The sequence below is a fragment of the Balaenoptera musculus genome, chromosome 8 (genome assembly GCF_009873245.2).
Source record: "Balaenoptera musculus isolate JJ_BM4_2016_0621 chromosome 8, mBalMus1.pri.v3, whole genome shotgun sequence".
NCBI lineage: Eukaryota > Metazoa > Chordata > Mammalia > Artiodactyla > Balaenopteridae > Balaenoptera > Balaenoptera musculus.
Window position 1 is genome coordinate 56150958 of NC_045792.1, and position 14379 is coordinate 56165336.

Below are 14379 nucleotides of genomic sequence, written 5' to 3' on the forward strand. Positions count from 1 at the left end.
AAGAAGACCTAATTACTAAAATCAAAAATGAAAGAAAGGACATTTTACCGACTATAGAGACATAAATAAGAAATGTTAAAAGCAGAGACCACTGTGCAACATCTGAAACGAAAAGCTGAGTTTATCACTAACTTAAGCATGGGGACGCTATAGTTTCTGGCACAGTTCGTTTCTGAGCAACACAGGGAGCTGATCTTATATAGGGTTGTGGAAAATGTGGAGATCAGGGGTTGGTGGACTTTCAGGAGTGGGAGTACCTAGGGACTGGTTTGCCTTCAGCCATAACAGTGTGGTTACTGGAGCGAAGCAGTTACTGGGTGGCTGACTTTGAGACTGGCTGGCTTTCAGCAGTGTGTTTACTGATGTGGAACTGTCATTGAGTGATGAACAGGTTTAAAAAAAGTTCTGATGACTGTTTGTCACCTTAGCTATAGAAGAGCCAGTCATTTCCTAGAAGTATGAGAACATTTTTATTCTCAGAGGTAATGAAATAAATCATATTTTATCCCATAATATTATAACAGTAAGTCTTAGAATGTTGGCTTTTTACAAGGAAATGCCAGCCAACTGTTTAGCTCTCCTATTTAGGTTCATTTTCTTTAGTAAAACAAAATAAAATTAGACACCTAAAAGGAATCTAAGTTTTGGTCTGTGTTTGTTCTCTCCAACTTAACTGCAATTCTACCAACTGTTGCACTCCATGTGGTTCTTTTGGCCCAAGTTCCCAAGTCTCTTAATTACTTTCATCCATAACATCCCAGAAAGCCTTTAGGTATCCTCAAGCTGCCAAAAGCTGGCTCTGTATGTTTATTAAGGAGTTCTGCAGTGTCTGAGAACCAGAAAACAGAACAAAAGAATACACTTAACGATCTGGTTATTCTGCAGAATTCTTTGCCGTTAACTTAAGAATGGTTAGATCTTCTCCCTCAGAAACACCTTCAGCATTTACCTTTATGATCCGGAAGCAAAGACCCACATACACAAATTTATCCCCAACCCAAATTTCTCTCTTCAATCAGATGGATTTGGAGAGGAGGAAATGGCACATATAGTTCTTGCTTGTTATTCAAAGAAACTTCCCAAACCACCTTCAGCTCCATCTTGAAGTTGGTTAGATCAGGAGGGGCTGCAGCCTCTGCTGTACTAGTTTTTGGTTTCCATGAAGTTTTGTACTGAACTGCCAATGGCCTAGTAATCTGGCATCCTGCAGTTGTAAATCTACAGTCAGTAGAGATCTATTCTGGAAGTCTCTTCTGTGGGCCGAAATGAATGGCTCAGGCATGGTTTTCTCCTGGTTCTGGGCAGCAGCAGCATCAGGCACTGGTGTAACAATGTCACCTTAGTCATTGCTGCGGCTCAGTGTTCTCACAGCCTCTGAGTTTGAAGCTGGGACCATTCCTGTACGTGCACACATGCAGATTTTAAAATCTACTTACTGCTTGCCCCAGAATTCCTACTTCTGAGTATCTATCTCAGAGAAATATTGGGGTATATGTGCCCCCCAAATGAATGTTAAGAGGATGTTAATTATAATATTGTTCATAATGTCAATAACTGGATACAACTCAAATGTCCATCAGCAGGGAAATTATTAGATAAACTATATAATATCCACACTATCAAATACCAAATATCAGATAAAAGAATGAAGTAGATCAGACATAGAAAGATTCCAAGACTTACTAAGTTAGAATATAAGTGACACAAAAAGTACAAAATGATTTAATTTATGCTAAAAGCAAAACAAAGCAAAACTACACACACACAAATGTTTAGAAAAGGTCTGGAAAGAACACACCAAATCACTCATAGTGATTACCTCTGAGGAGGGAAGGGGAAATATGGGGAAAGGCTGGTGTGAAGAAAACTTCCACTTTTTACTCAATAAAATACTTTACAATGGCATCTATTTATTACTTGGAAATTTAAAAAAAATTTTACATTTTATACATATTAGTGAAAGAATGACAGAGTCAGAAATAGAGAGCTATGGAGCTAAAGGAGAGAATCAGAAAGCCTGAGGCAGGAACAGGCTTTGGCACTGCCTAGGGTTGGGGCACAGACCTCCACCTCACATATAACAGCACTAGTTATTGATCTATTCCTATCATGCTACAGGGTTTCCTATTTGGGTTTATGAAAATAGTAGCTCTCACTTAATTGAATGTTTACCATTTGATAGGCACTGGGCTAAGCATGAAATCTTCCCGGTAGCCCGTTATACTCTTTTTACAGATAAAGAAAGGAAGGCTCAGTGAGGTTAAGGGATTTATCCAAGGTGACATAACTAGAAAGAACTCAGGTCTCAGCCATTAGATGATGTGCTATGCTGCTGAATTGCTGAACCAGATTTGGGGCCTTGGGTCCAAATCCCAGCTCTGCCACCAGCTACTCACGTGACCTAGGTCAAGTCAGTTTACTTCTCCAGATCCCGGTTTCCTCAAATGTCATATGGTAGGAAAAATCCTCTTGGCTGTTATGACACCAGATAGGAAAACAGGAATCAAACTGCTCCATTAGTAATAACATTCTAGGACCCATGAAGTTGGTTAATCATGCTATTTTCATTATCTGCAAAGCCCAGGGCCAAGTTCCCCGCTCTACCCTAGGAAGTTGTTCCCAGCTGGCGGGTAAGGGGTCCCATAGGGGAGCCAACTTCAGGGAGAGCGCCCCAGCAGTCCCTGGCTCTGGGGTTTAATGGGCCGTGGCTCAGCCCCAACCTGGCTCTTTCCCCCGGGGCCAAGTGTGATGACTCCTCAGAAGACAGCAAGGTAGATTGGACTTGGCAGGTGAGCGGAGATGGGGAGGGAGTGTCTAGAAGCGAGGAAAGGCTGGGGCAGGCAGACAGGCTCAGGGAGGCCGGGGGCGTGCAGGCCCATGTTGAGCAGCCCAGGAGTACACACCTGCTGTGAGAGTGTCTGGGTCCCCATGTGCACACACTGTCGGACTGTGTGACTCCAGGTGAGCCACCCTGGCAGGACAGACAGGGAGGTGCAGTCACAAACAAGAGGCTGATGATCTTGTAAGAGAGTTTCCCACAAGGAGGCGAGGCCGATGACAGTAAAAGAAATGGGGATATTTAACGAGGCGTCTGTCAACACTATGAGTCACAGATGAGGGAACTGCAGTTCAGAGAGGGAAGGTGGAAGGTGGTGGAGCCAGAATGGAAACCCAGGTCTTTCTAACTCCAGGTAATGAACACAAACTCTGTAAGTCAGACATATCCTGCTCCTTTTTTCTATGGGGACAGCACAGGGTAGGGGAACTATGAGAGAATGGCATGGATTTGGGAGTTGTAGTGACGTGTAATGACACAATGACTATAAGGAATCAAGCGTGCAACAGAAGCTTAATCAATGGGAGAACCTCACTCTCCCTTCTTAGAGGCTTGGGCCGTGAGGCGTCCATCTCCAACACCTCACGGAGCCAAATAAAGAGAGGGGACACTCAAAAATGTGTACTGAGTTGGAGGAAATCATCTCTTCCAGAGCCCTCATTTTGCAGATGGGAAAAATGAGGCTTAGAGGTCCAAAGTCACAGCAAGAGAGTGGCAGAGCTGGCCCAGGAGCCAGGACTCTTGTTTGCCAGGCAGAGCTCAGTCCTTTGCAGCAGGCTGGCTCCAGAACAACCTCTGCTCTCACCCCTCACCAGCCTTGAACAAGTATCTGTTCTTCTCCGACCCTCAGTTTCTCATTTGTTGAAGGGGCATAACCACTGCCTGGCAGGGTTTGGTGATGGGAGGAGAAATGTACAGTGTCAGGTTGGACATTCAGTGATTGGTTTTTCTGTCCTTCTCTGTTCCCCACCAGCCCTGTAACTGGCTCGTAGATAATCCAGACCAAGGAAATGGTCTTCTAACAATGTTTAGTATTCTTAAGCACTGAAAACACCCCCTGTAATATGTATTCAAAATAAAGTCATTTAATCTAAACCACAAAATAAATGTAAAGAAGTCCAGAAAATTTCTGATTTTTACCATGATGCTGCACCAATGCTTTTTTAAAATATCAAACACTAAATTCTTTCAAAAACATTTTTTGGTGTTCCCATGTGTCTGGCTTCCTAAGTGCATGCTTGGTTTGTCTGTTGCATAGGCCCACTCTGTCAAATAGAAATTTAGGGAAGGGAGTGCTTCAGTGCCTTGTGGTAAGCAAATAAACCTCAACTGGTTGGTCTGTCTTGTAGCCTCAAGAAGGTGGGACAGTCTGGGCTCACTGCTGAGTTATCCTGGGCTCAAGGTGATAATTCAGCCCTGCTGATAGTCTAGTTCTGGTCCTGTCACCCACTTACTGTGTGACCTTGGGCAAGTCACAGCCTCCTTCCGAGCCTCCCTTTTTGTATTCCCCATCTGTATAAAAAAAAGGGTTAGAGTAGAACTTTTCATTGCTGATGACCCCTTCATCCCAATTTTATGGTTCAGTAGCAAAACAAAGCCAGTAGGGAAAGCTGCATTCTGGTCCCTGTCTCTGGAGCCCCAAGCTCCTGAGAAGGGTGGTGATGCATCATTAAATAGAAAAAACCAGGCCCCATTACAGCCCTGCAAGTGCTCCTAGTCTGATAGAGCCACAGACACATAAATAGACAGACAACCCAATGTGATCATTTTGATGACAAAGAAAAGCACAGGAACTGTGAGAGCCCAGAGGAGAGGCCTCCAAGCCAGCCAAGATCAGCAAAGACTTCTTGGAGGAGGGAACATTGGAGTATAGTTTGGAAGAAGAACAAGGCAAGAGCAAGGAGTTGCCATTGACTAGAGTAAGGAGAAATAAGGCTATAAGAAGATAAGCTTTGAATGGCAGGCTAAGGAATCATCTCTCATGAAAAATCCTTATGAACACTGATGGGAGCCAGGACACTGAGTTTAAGACCCAGCTCTGCTATGAACTTGTTGGTAGACCTTGGGAAGACACTGTTTCCGGACTTCAGACTCAGCATCTGTCTCCCCCACTTAATAGAAATGGACCAGTGGAGGGAGGAGAAGAGGTACAATTGGAATTGATGGCTCTGAATTTCTGCCACTCAAACCCCAACTCAGCTTAACTCAGTGACATTCAATGCAAAATTGACTTCTCTGAGCTCTAACAACATGCAGGAAAATAAATGTAGTTTGCATCAACTTGGGTATGAGAGAAACCCGGTGACTGGCTTTGGCAGATTGGATTTGGTCAGCTGAGGGTTTACTCTTTTAAGTTGAGGCGCAGGAGTTTTGCTTTCCTGTCTGGACAATGGGGGTTAACCTCTAAAACACTTTTCTTTTTCTTTCAAAGAAGCCTTCATTTACAGTGGAGTGGCCTGTTCTGGGTGTCTTTTAGAAAGACATTTTACCAGCCTTCACTCCCTAATGGGGAATCAGCCCACCCTCCAGGCTTAAGAGACCAAAGAACAAATTGAAATTTATGATTGTTGCTTTCAATATCATCTTAGAAATGGAGGAGGAAAGAGAAAATCTTTGCCCCAATTTCTCCCCACATGAAAACTTAAGCTTGGGCAAGCCCTTGCCCCTTTGGTCTACAAAGAAAAACAACTGGCTGGACATTTCTAGGTTTGGCATTTTTACGATTCAATGGCATGAAAGATGTTTTATTAGAAGTAAAATCAGGGAGGGAATAATCTCAGAATCATATTCCCAGAGAAGAAAACAGTTTGTGATTATGAGTTCACTTTGGAGTACTCCCTGGAGTTCCAATTCTTCGGATCCTTCTTGCACCCATGTTTCTCCAATTCACTAAAAAATGTGATTTGTGTATTTATCCAGTTTTGCCTAATTGTTGCAGTGGAAGTGTTGGGCTGCTGTGACCTATTATGTCCTAAACAGGAATGGAAGTCCAGACACCTAGCTTAAAAGGAGTCAGGAAGAACCACTACTCAAGGCATACAAGAGGGAATTCCCTGGCGGTCCAGTGGTTAGGACTCTGCTCTCACTGCCAAGGGCCTGGATTCAATCCCTGGTCGGGGAACTAAGATCCCACAAGCTGCGTGGAGCAGCACGCCCCTCAAAAAAAGGCATACGAGAGAAAAATAAGCTTAATAACTATGTGAGCAATAACATGTTGCAAAGAACCTTGGAGAAAGCAGCCCTCCCAAAGCAATATGGTGGAACTTTGAGTGAGTGCAAAAGTAGAGGCGTGAGTTTAAAGACTTGATTTAAGAGCTCTGACATCCCAAACCAGACAATGAAATCTAAGACGAAGACCAGCAGAAATCTTTCCAGAGAATTTTTCACAATCATAATTCAACAATCAACTGTTTAGGTCTGATTTTTCTAGTAAAATGTAAACTCTAAGAAGATAGGGACTTTGCCTGTCTTCTTCATTTTCATCACTGTATCAACTGAACATAGCATCATGTCTTTCATTTGGTAGGTTATTAGTTAATTAATAATTAATGTTTGACAAAAGAAAGGAGGTAGAAGTTTTGGGTTCACATGGTAGAAGTCAATACCATAGCCTACCATGAGTGTGCAAGTGCTGGCTGTAAATATCATGTTTATATTTTGACTAGAGAGTAAATATTATAAAATTCTCATTCCAGAATCCTTTGCTTCTATGGTTTCCAGATATTCCTGTGTTCAGACGTTCCAGCTGTCCATCCCCCAGAAATCCAGCTGTCTCATTATGGAGGCCACAACCTGTAATGGATCAGTGGGTGGCTCACCAGTCTTCTACCTGGTGGGCATCCCCTCTTTGCTTGAATCCCTCTTCCTCCCTGTGATTTTTATTTTTCTCCTCTTCTATCTTCTCATGTTCATGGGTAACGCCCTGATCCTGGTGTCTGTGGTGGCAGAGCCCAGCCTCCACAAACCCATGTACTTCTTCCTGATCAACCTCTCAGCCCTAGACATCCTCTTCACCACAACCACTGTCCCCAAGACGCTGTCCCTATTCTTGTTTGGGGACCACTTCCTCAGCTTTACTTCCTGCTTATTGCAGATGTACCTCTTCCAAAGCCTGACATGCTCTGAAGCCTTCGTCCTGGTGGTCATGGCCTATGACCGCTATGTGGCTATCTGCCACCCACTGCACTACCCTGTCCTCATGACCCCACAGACCAATGCTACACTGGGAGCCAGTGCCCGGCTCAGTGCCCTCCTTCTGCCCATCCCAGCAATAGTGAAGACCTCCCAGATGGCACATGACAACGTTGCTCGCATCTACCACTGCTCTGTGATCATCTGGCTATAGTTCAGGCCTCCTGCCCTGACACCGTGCCCAGACCCTTATGGGTTTCTGCATTGCCATGGTGGTATCCTTCCTGCCCCTTCTCCTGGTGCTTCTCTCCTGTGCCCACATCCTGGCCTCAGTGTTTCACATCAGCTCCCAAGAGGGATGCTCAAAAGCCTATTCCACCTGCGGCTCTCACCTCCTAATGGTTGGCACCTACTACTCACCCATTGCCATAGCCTACGTGGCCTATAGAGCTGACCTGCCCCTCAACTTCCACATCATGGGCAATGTAGCGTATGCTATTCTCACACCAATCCTCAATCCCCTCATTTACACTCTAAGAAACAAGGATGCCAAAGCAGCCATTACCAAAATCACATGTCTCAAGAGCCAGTCTGGGATAGGAGCCCTTGACCTTTAGATGTGGCTAATTCTGCTCTCAGGATACCAAATAACAGTGCTCAGCACAGATTAGGAACTCAATAAATATTCTTGAATAAATAAAGTAATGAATATAGAATGGTAAAAGAAAATTCAGTTGAGTAGTCAGCTTTAACAGTGGTTGTCATGTTTTGGTCCAGGGCTTTCCCCCTGGTGCAATGGAATAATGTTAATCTTTGTATGATATTTTGAGTTGTGGTACAAGCATTTCATTACTTCATAATTCAAGAAGCCTTTTCTAAAAAAAAACACTGCATGGCAAAAAATCTTTATAAGCAAAGTCAAAAAACAAAAGACTTACATCATGGGGAAAGGGCAAATATCCAAAATAGATAACGAGTTCCTAAATTTTTAGAAGAAAATGACTAACAGTCCAATATAGGCAAAATAAATGAAAAGACAGACTACCAAAAAAATACAGTGTCTTTAAACAATGAAAATGTATTCAGTCTATTGTCTTAAAATACTGTATAAAAAGAATATAAATTAAAACTATACTATACTGAAATGCCATTTTTCACATAATTTGATTAGCAAAAATACAATAGTTGGGCAATATGCATGTAGACAATCAGAACTCATAAATTGCTTGTGAGGATGCAAGTTGATAGAGCACTACTGCAATACCCACCAAAGGTATATACGCATTTACCCTTTGACTCAGCAATTTCATTTCTAGGAATCTATCTCAAAGATACACTGGCAATAATTCATTAGGCTACTCATTCATCAATAGGGGACTGGCTGAAAGAACTATAAAAAAGTACCATGCAGCTATAAAAAGGAAGTGATAAAGCTCTCTATATACTGATTTGGTGTCATCTAGGATATGCTAAGTGAGAAAAGCAAGCTACAGAACAGTCTTTTTGTGTAAGAAAGAAGATAATTTGTCTAAAATTTCAGAAAAATCTAGAAGGATTAAACCTCTGAATTAATAAAGATGGTTACCTACAAGGAGAGGGAGGGAACAGGGTGGAGGGGACAGGAATGGAAGCAAGACAAACTTAAATGTACAATCTGACTTCAGATGTATGTACAATTTTTACATAATTAAAAGAATTCAAAAAGAAAAAAATACAATTCCTCCCTATTTAAAATAAACAGAAACACTTGACCCTGGATGTCTATCAAATTAATGGCATGATCATGAAGAAAATTATTGTGAGAGACATTAAAACAGTGCTTTGACTACACATCCTAAGAGGAATATAACATAAAAACAAGAAAAATCATAACAACAGCTTAAACTATACTGAGAAGTCTTTTAAAAATGTTATAGTTTTACTTAAAATAGATTAATTTAAATTAACTAGTTCTATAGCCATTTAAAATATTTCATTTTGAAATATTTGTAACTTTGAGTTACAAAGATAGTACAGAGTTTCCGTTTACTTTTCATCCAGCTTCCTCTAATTTTAACATCTTACATAACCATGGTATATTTATCAAAACTAAGAAACTAACATTGGTAAATACCTAAACTGCAAACTTTATTCAACTTTCTCCAAGTTTTCCACTAATGTCCTTCTTCCATTCTAGGATCTAATTCAGGATACCACTTTGCATGTAATTATCACTTCTCCTTGACTGACAGTTTCTTGGTCTTTCCTTGTCTTTTATGACCTTGATAGTTTTGAAGAGTAATAGTAAATTTAAATGCAGATTATTAAGTGAAAAAAAAACCAATCTGAAAAGGCTACATACCATATGATTCCAGTTGTATGACATTATGAAAAAAGCAAAACAATGGAGGCAGTACAGATAGTGGTTGTCAGGGGTTAGGGCAGGGGAGGGATGAATTGGCAGAGCACGGAGGATTTTTAGGGCACTGAACTATTCTTTATGATACCATAATAGTAGATACATATTATTATATATTTGTCTAAACCCAGAGAATGTACAACACCAAGAGTGAACCCTAATGTAAACTATGGACTTTGAGTGATAATGTGTTATATAGGTTCATGGATTATAACAAATGTACCACTGGAGTGCAGGATGTCATAGTGGGGGAAGTTGGGTAGGGGAGAGAAGGCAGGATGGACAGGGAATACATGAAAATTCCCACTCAATTTTACTGTGAATCTAAAACTGCTCTAAAAAATAAGGTTTACTAATTTTTTAAAAGAGCAATAGGTATTTTGAAGAATATTCCTCAATTTGGAATGTCTGACATTTTATCATTAATGGATTGAGATTATGAATTTTGGTTTGATTGAGGTAATACACCCTGCTTGCCATATCATATCGATGGACAAATGGCATCAATATAATTTATTAACCTAGGACTCGTTTTGTTGAGTGTATTGTTAGCTTAATAAGAAATGGATAGGGACTTCCCTGATGGTCCAGTGGTTAAGACTCTGCGCTTCCACTGCAGGGGGCATGGGTTTGATCCCCTGTCAGGGAACTAAGATATCTCATGAAAAAAGAAACGAATAAACTGTTTACCAAAGTGTCTGTACCATTTTGCATTCTCACCAGCTATGAATGAGAGTCCCTGTTGTTCTGCTTCCTTGTCAGCATTTAGTATTGTCTGCTTTAATTTTCACCATTCTAATAGGTATGTAGTGGTATCTCATTGTGGTTGTAATTTAATTACATTTCCCTATGACTAATGATGCTGAGCATCTTTCATACACTCATTTTCTATCTGTATATCTTCTTTGGTGAGGTCTGTTCAGATTATTTGCCCATTTTTAACTAGATTGTTTGTTTTCCTGCTGCTGAATTTTAAGAGTTCTTTATATATTCTAGATACAAGACCCTTATCAGTTATGTGATATGAAAATAGTTTCTCCTAGTTGGTGGCTGGTCTTTGCATTCTGTTAATGGTGTTTTTTGCAGAGCAAAAGTTTTTAATTTTGATAAAGTCCGATTTATCAACTTTTCCTTTATGGATTACACTGTTTGATATCATATCTAAATACTCATTGCCAAAGATCATGCAGATTTTGCCCTTTGGAAAACAAGAAGTCTCTAAAGTTTTCCTCTAGAAGTTTTATAATTTTATATTTTCCATTTCAGTCTATGAACAGTTTTGAGTTAATTTGGGGGTAAGGTGTGACAGTTAGGTTGAGATTTTTTATTTAACTTAATTTAATTTAATTTTGTATATAGACATCCAGTTGTTCTAGCACGGTTTTTATAAAACCTTTTCTTTATCTATTAAATTGCCTTTGCACTTTTGTCAAATATCAATTGACTATAGTTGTGTCTATTTCTGGGCTCTCTATTCTGTTCCATTGGGATATATGTCTATCCTTTCACCAATACCACACTGTCTTGATTAATATAATTTTATACTAAGTGTTGAAATTAGGTAGTGTGAATCCTCCAACTTTGTTATTCTCTTTTAGAATTGTTTTGGCTATTCTAGCTCCTTTGTTTTTTGATATAAATTTTGGAACCAGTTTGCTGGGTTTTGACTGGAATTGTGTTGAATCTACATATCAAATTTGGGACATTCGACATTTTAACAATATTAAGTCTTCCAAATCATCAACATGGATATCTCTTCATTTATTTAGATCTTCTTTGATTTTATTCATCAGTGTTTTGTAGTTTCTAGCCTATGGATCATGCACGTATTTTGTTAGATTTATATTTAAGTACATTCTTCTGTTAGTCTGTTAATATTGTGGGCTTTTTTTTTTTTTTTAAGAGAGAAAGTCTTTTATTTATTTATTTATTTATTTATTTATGGCTGTGTTGGGTCTTCGTTTCTGTGCGAGGGCTTTCTCTAGTTGCGGCGAGCGGGGGCCACTCTTCATCGTGGTGCGCGGGCCTCTCACTATCGCGGCCTCTCTTGTTGCGGAGCACAGGCTCCAGACACGCAGGCTCAGTAATTGTGGCTCACGGGCCTAGTTGCTCCGTGGCATGTGGGATCTTCCCAGACCAGGGTGGGCTTTTTTTTTTAAATAAACACAACACTGTGGCATCTAATTATTTTTTTAATATTTATTTATTTGGTTTTTTTGGCTGCATCGGGTCTTAGTTGCGGCACGCAGGATCTTTTTTTCTTCATTGCGGTGTGTGGGTTTCTCTCTAGTTGTGGTGCAAGGGCTAAGTAGTTGTGGTGCACAGGTTTAGTTGCTCCACGGCATGTGGGATCTTCCTGGACCAGGGCTCGAACCCGTGTTCCCTGCATTGGCAGGCGGATTCTTAACCACTGTGCCACCAGGAAAGCCCTCTATACAAGTTTATAAACAATGATTAAAGTCTTTGCTAGGATATAAAGGAACTTAGGACGAGATAAGAGGATTGATGAAGAGAAGGTCTGGAGAAGAGTTAAGGTGATAGACTTCTCAGAATGGTCAGAATTGTGAAGATATTTGTGTCCCATGTGACAATTTACCAAAGGGTACCCATGGTAAAAAAGCTCTCCAAAATCAGCAAGAGTAGGCAAAATCAGGTAGACAAGATGATCCATCCATGGATCTCAGTCAGCCTCATAATGAGAATGAAGGCTACACCACTGGCATAAAGTTCTAGGCCCCTGAGAACTGTTAGTAATGCTCTTCTCACTATCAGCAAAGCCTAGGGACAAATCCTACCCTCACTCCTCATATATGCTTTAGGAGATGCCAGGGAGTTGATCCCTGAGGGATGGTGGGTCCTCAAAGGAGCACCATCTTGAGGAAAATTACCCCAGGAGGCCTGCCTAAAAGGCAGGAGCTGAGGGTTTAATAGGTCATGGCTCAGCCTCTAACAAGTCTTTGCGTGGAGACACCACAGGAAACACCAGTATGGACCAGGCTTCACAGGTGAGCAGGACTAGGGATGGAGTGCCCAGAGATAGGTAGAGAAAACTGGGGCAGGGAGACAGGGGCAGAGAAGCCAGGGCCTATAAACTTGGGCCAGGGGTCAGGAGGACTGATTGGGTGTGCATAAGAGACAGGTGCCCAGAATCCAGGTCGGCTGTGTGTATGTGGGCTGTGGGACCTTGAACCACATATCCTGGCAGGTCCAGGCAAAGGGGTTTACTCACAGGTGGGATTCAAACCATATCTTCATCAAATCATTTCCTCCCACAGGAAAGCAAGGCTGATGACAGCAGTAACCACTGGAAACACTAGCACACTTTGAGCACTTACCTGTTCCAGGCTCTTGTGTAGTGTTGTCTAAGCATTTTCTCCGCAAGGACTCACAAGAACCCCAGGAGGTCACAGATGAGGGAAACGAGTTCAGAGATGGGAAAGTGACTTGCCCAAGGTCACACAACTGCAGGTAGGAGCTGCAATTGGAATCCAGTCCTTTCTGACTCACAAGTGCACACACTGGACCACTAAGGCCCACGGGACATGATGAAGGTAAAGCCCCTGGCTGGCAGCAGGTGCTCACTAAGTGGGAGAGCGCTCACCCTCTCCTTTTGGGGCATGGACCATGTGACATGCGCTCTTCCAGACACAGAGGGGACACTCAGAAAAGAGTTCATCCGATTGGAAACCCCTCAGAGAACTTTTCCTCTAAACCCCTCACTACACAGAGGAGGAAACCAAGGCTCAGGGGCCCAAAGTCACAGCAAGCAAGTGGCAGAGCTGGCCCAGGAGCCAGGGCCCTTGGTTGCCACACAGGGTTCCTTTAGAGCAGGCTGGCTCCTAACCACCTCTGCTATCACCCCTCACCAGCTGTGGCCTTGAACAAGGGCCTGTCCTTTTCCAACCCTCAGTTTCTCATGTGTTGAAGGACATAACCCCTCCCTGGCAGGGTTGGATGCTGGGAAGAGATGATGTACATGAAATGCGGCATCAGGTTGGGCACTCAGTGATTGGTTTTTCTGTCCTTGCCTGTCCCCACCTGCACTGTAACTGTCTCATAAACAATCCCAACAGGGAGGACCTGCTGGGGCAAGTTCTGTGCCCTGGGAAACAACACCCATTAGGCCCTAAGCACAGGACTGCCTCACTCAGATGTAGTGTGTAATCCAAAGCAAAACAAGAGCCTTAACCTGTAAAATAAGTGTCAGAAAGTCCAACCAAATTTGAATATTTCCTGTGATAGGCTAGTTGAATGATGCTTTGAAAGATCAAATATTAAATTCTTTCATAAAGTACTTTTGGTTCCCCTGATTGGCTGGTGGCCCAGTATGCCGGATGGATGGTCTACTACCACCTGGCAATGAAAGGCCACGTGCCACCCCTCCGCCGCAGTCTCAGCATCCCTACCTCCGCCTGCAAAGCAGTGGGACAGAAGAGGCGGGAGACGGGTAGCAAGGTTGATGGCCTCTTAGGGCCCCTCTGGCTTCACCACTCTGCTTTTCTGCCCCTTAAATCCCCGGCTCTGCCTCACCCGGGACTGGCAGCCATGACTGCGTGTCTGAGAGCAAAACTGTCCAGGGCAGTGCAGAGCAGGTTCACTCTTTTGCTAGGTCCTGGGTTCTGACTTCTGGAACATTATTTCAAAGGAAGATTTGCATTGCCAGATGCCAGTTCTTAGTACTTACCATATAGTGACTCAGATAAAAACCCGAAATATAAATTTGTCTGATGTTATCAGTGGAAAAGCAGAAAACCTTGGTCTTAATATTTTCTCCCCTGGAAAGCTGAACTTCTGGATTCTCCAGGAAACATGGCATAGAAGAAAGAGTCCTGTGCTGGGAGTCAAAGACCTGAGTTCTGGTGATGGCTCTGCATCCAGTGCCAGTGGCACCTGGGAAAGCTCCTGCCCTTTCTGTGCTCAGTCTCTGGCCTTCAGGAGGAAAATTGGTTAGATTTGAAAATAAAAAAGTTTTTTCCAGCTTTTACATTGGTGGTTTTATGCATAAGAGGCGTTT

At 42.3% G+C, this 14379-nt stretch overlaps 1 protein-coding gene across 1 annotated transcript; it reads left to right on the plus strand.

The window, feature by feature from the left end:
• Positions 1 to 6614: 6614 nt before the first annotated feature.
• On the plus strand, positions 6615 to 7584 carry LOC118899511 (olfactory receptor 2AT4-like). The gene is given in 3 exon segments (XM_036861294.1): positions 6615 to 7158; positions 7161 to 7205; positions 7208 to 7584. Coding segments are annotated over 3 exon segments (966 nt in total).
• The last annotated feature ends 6795 nt before the right edge of the window (positions 7585 to 14379 follow it).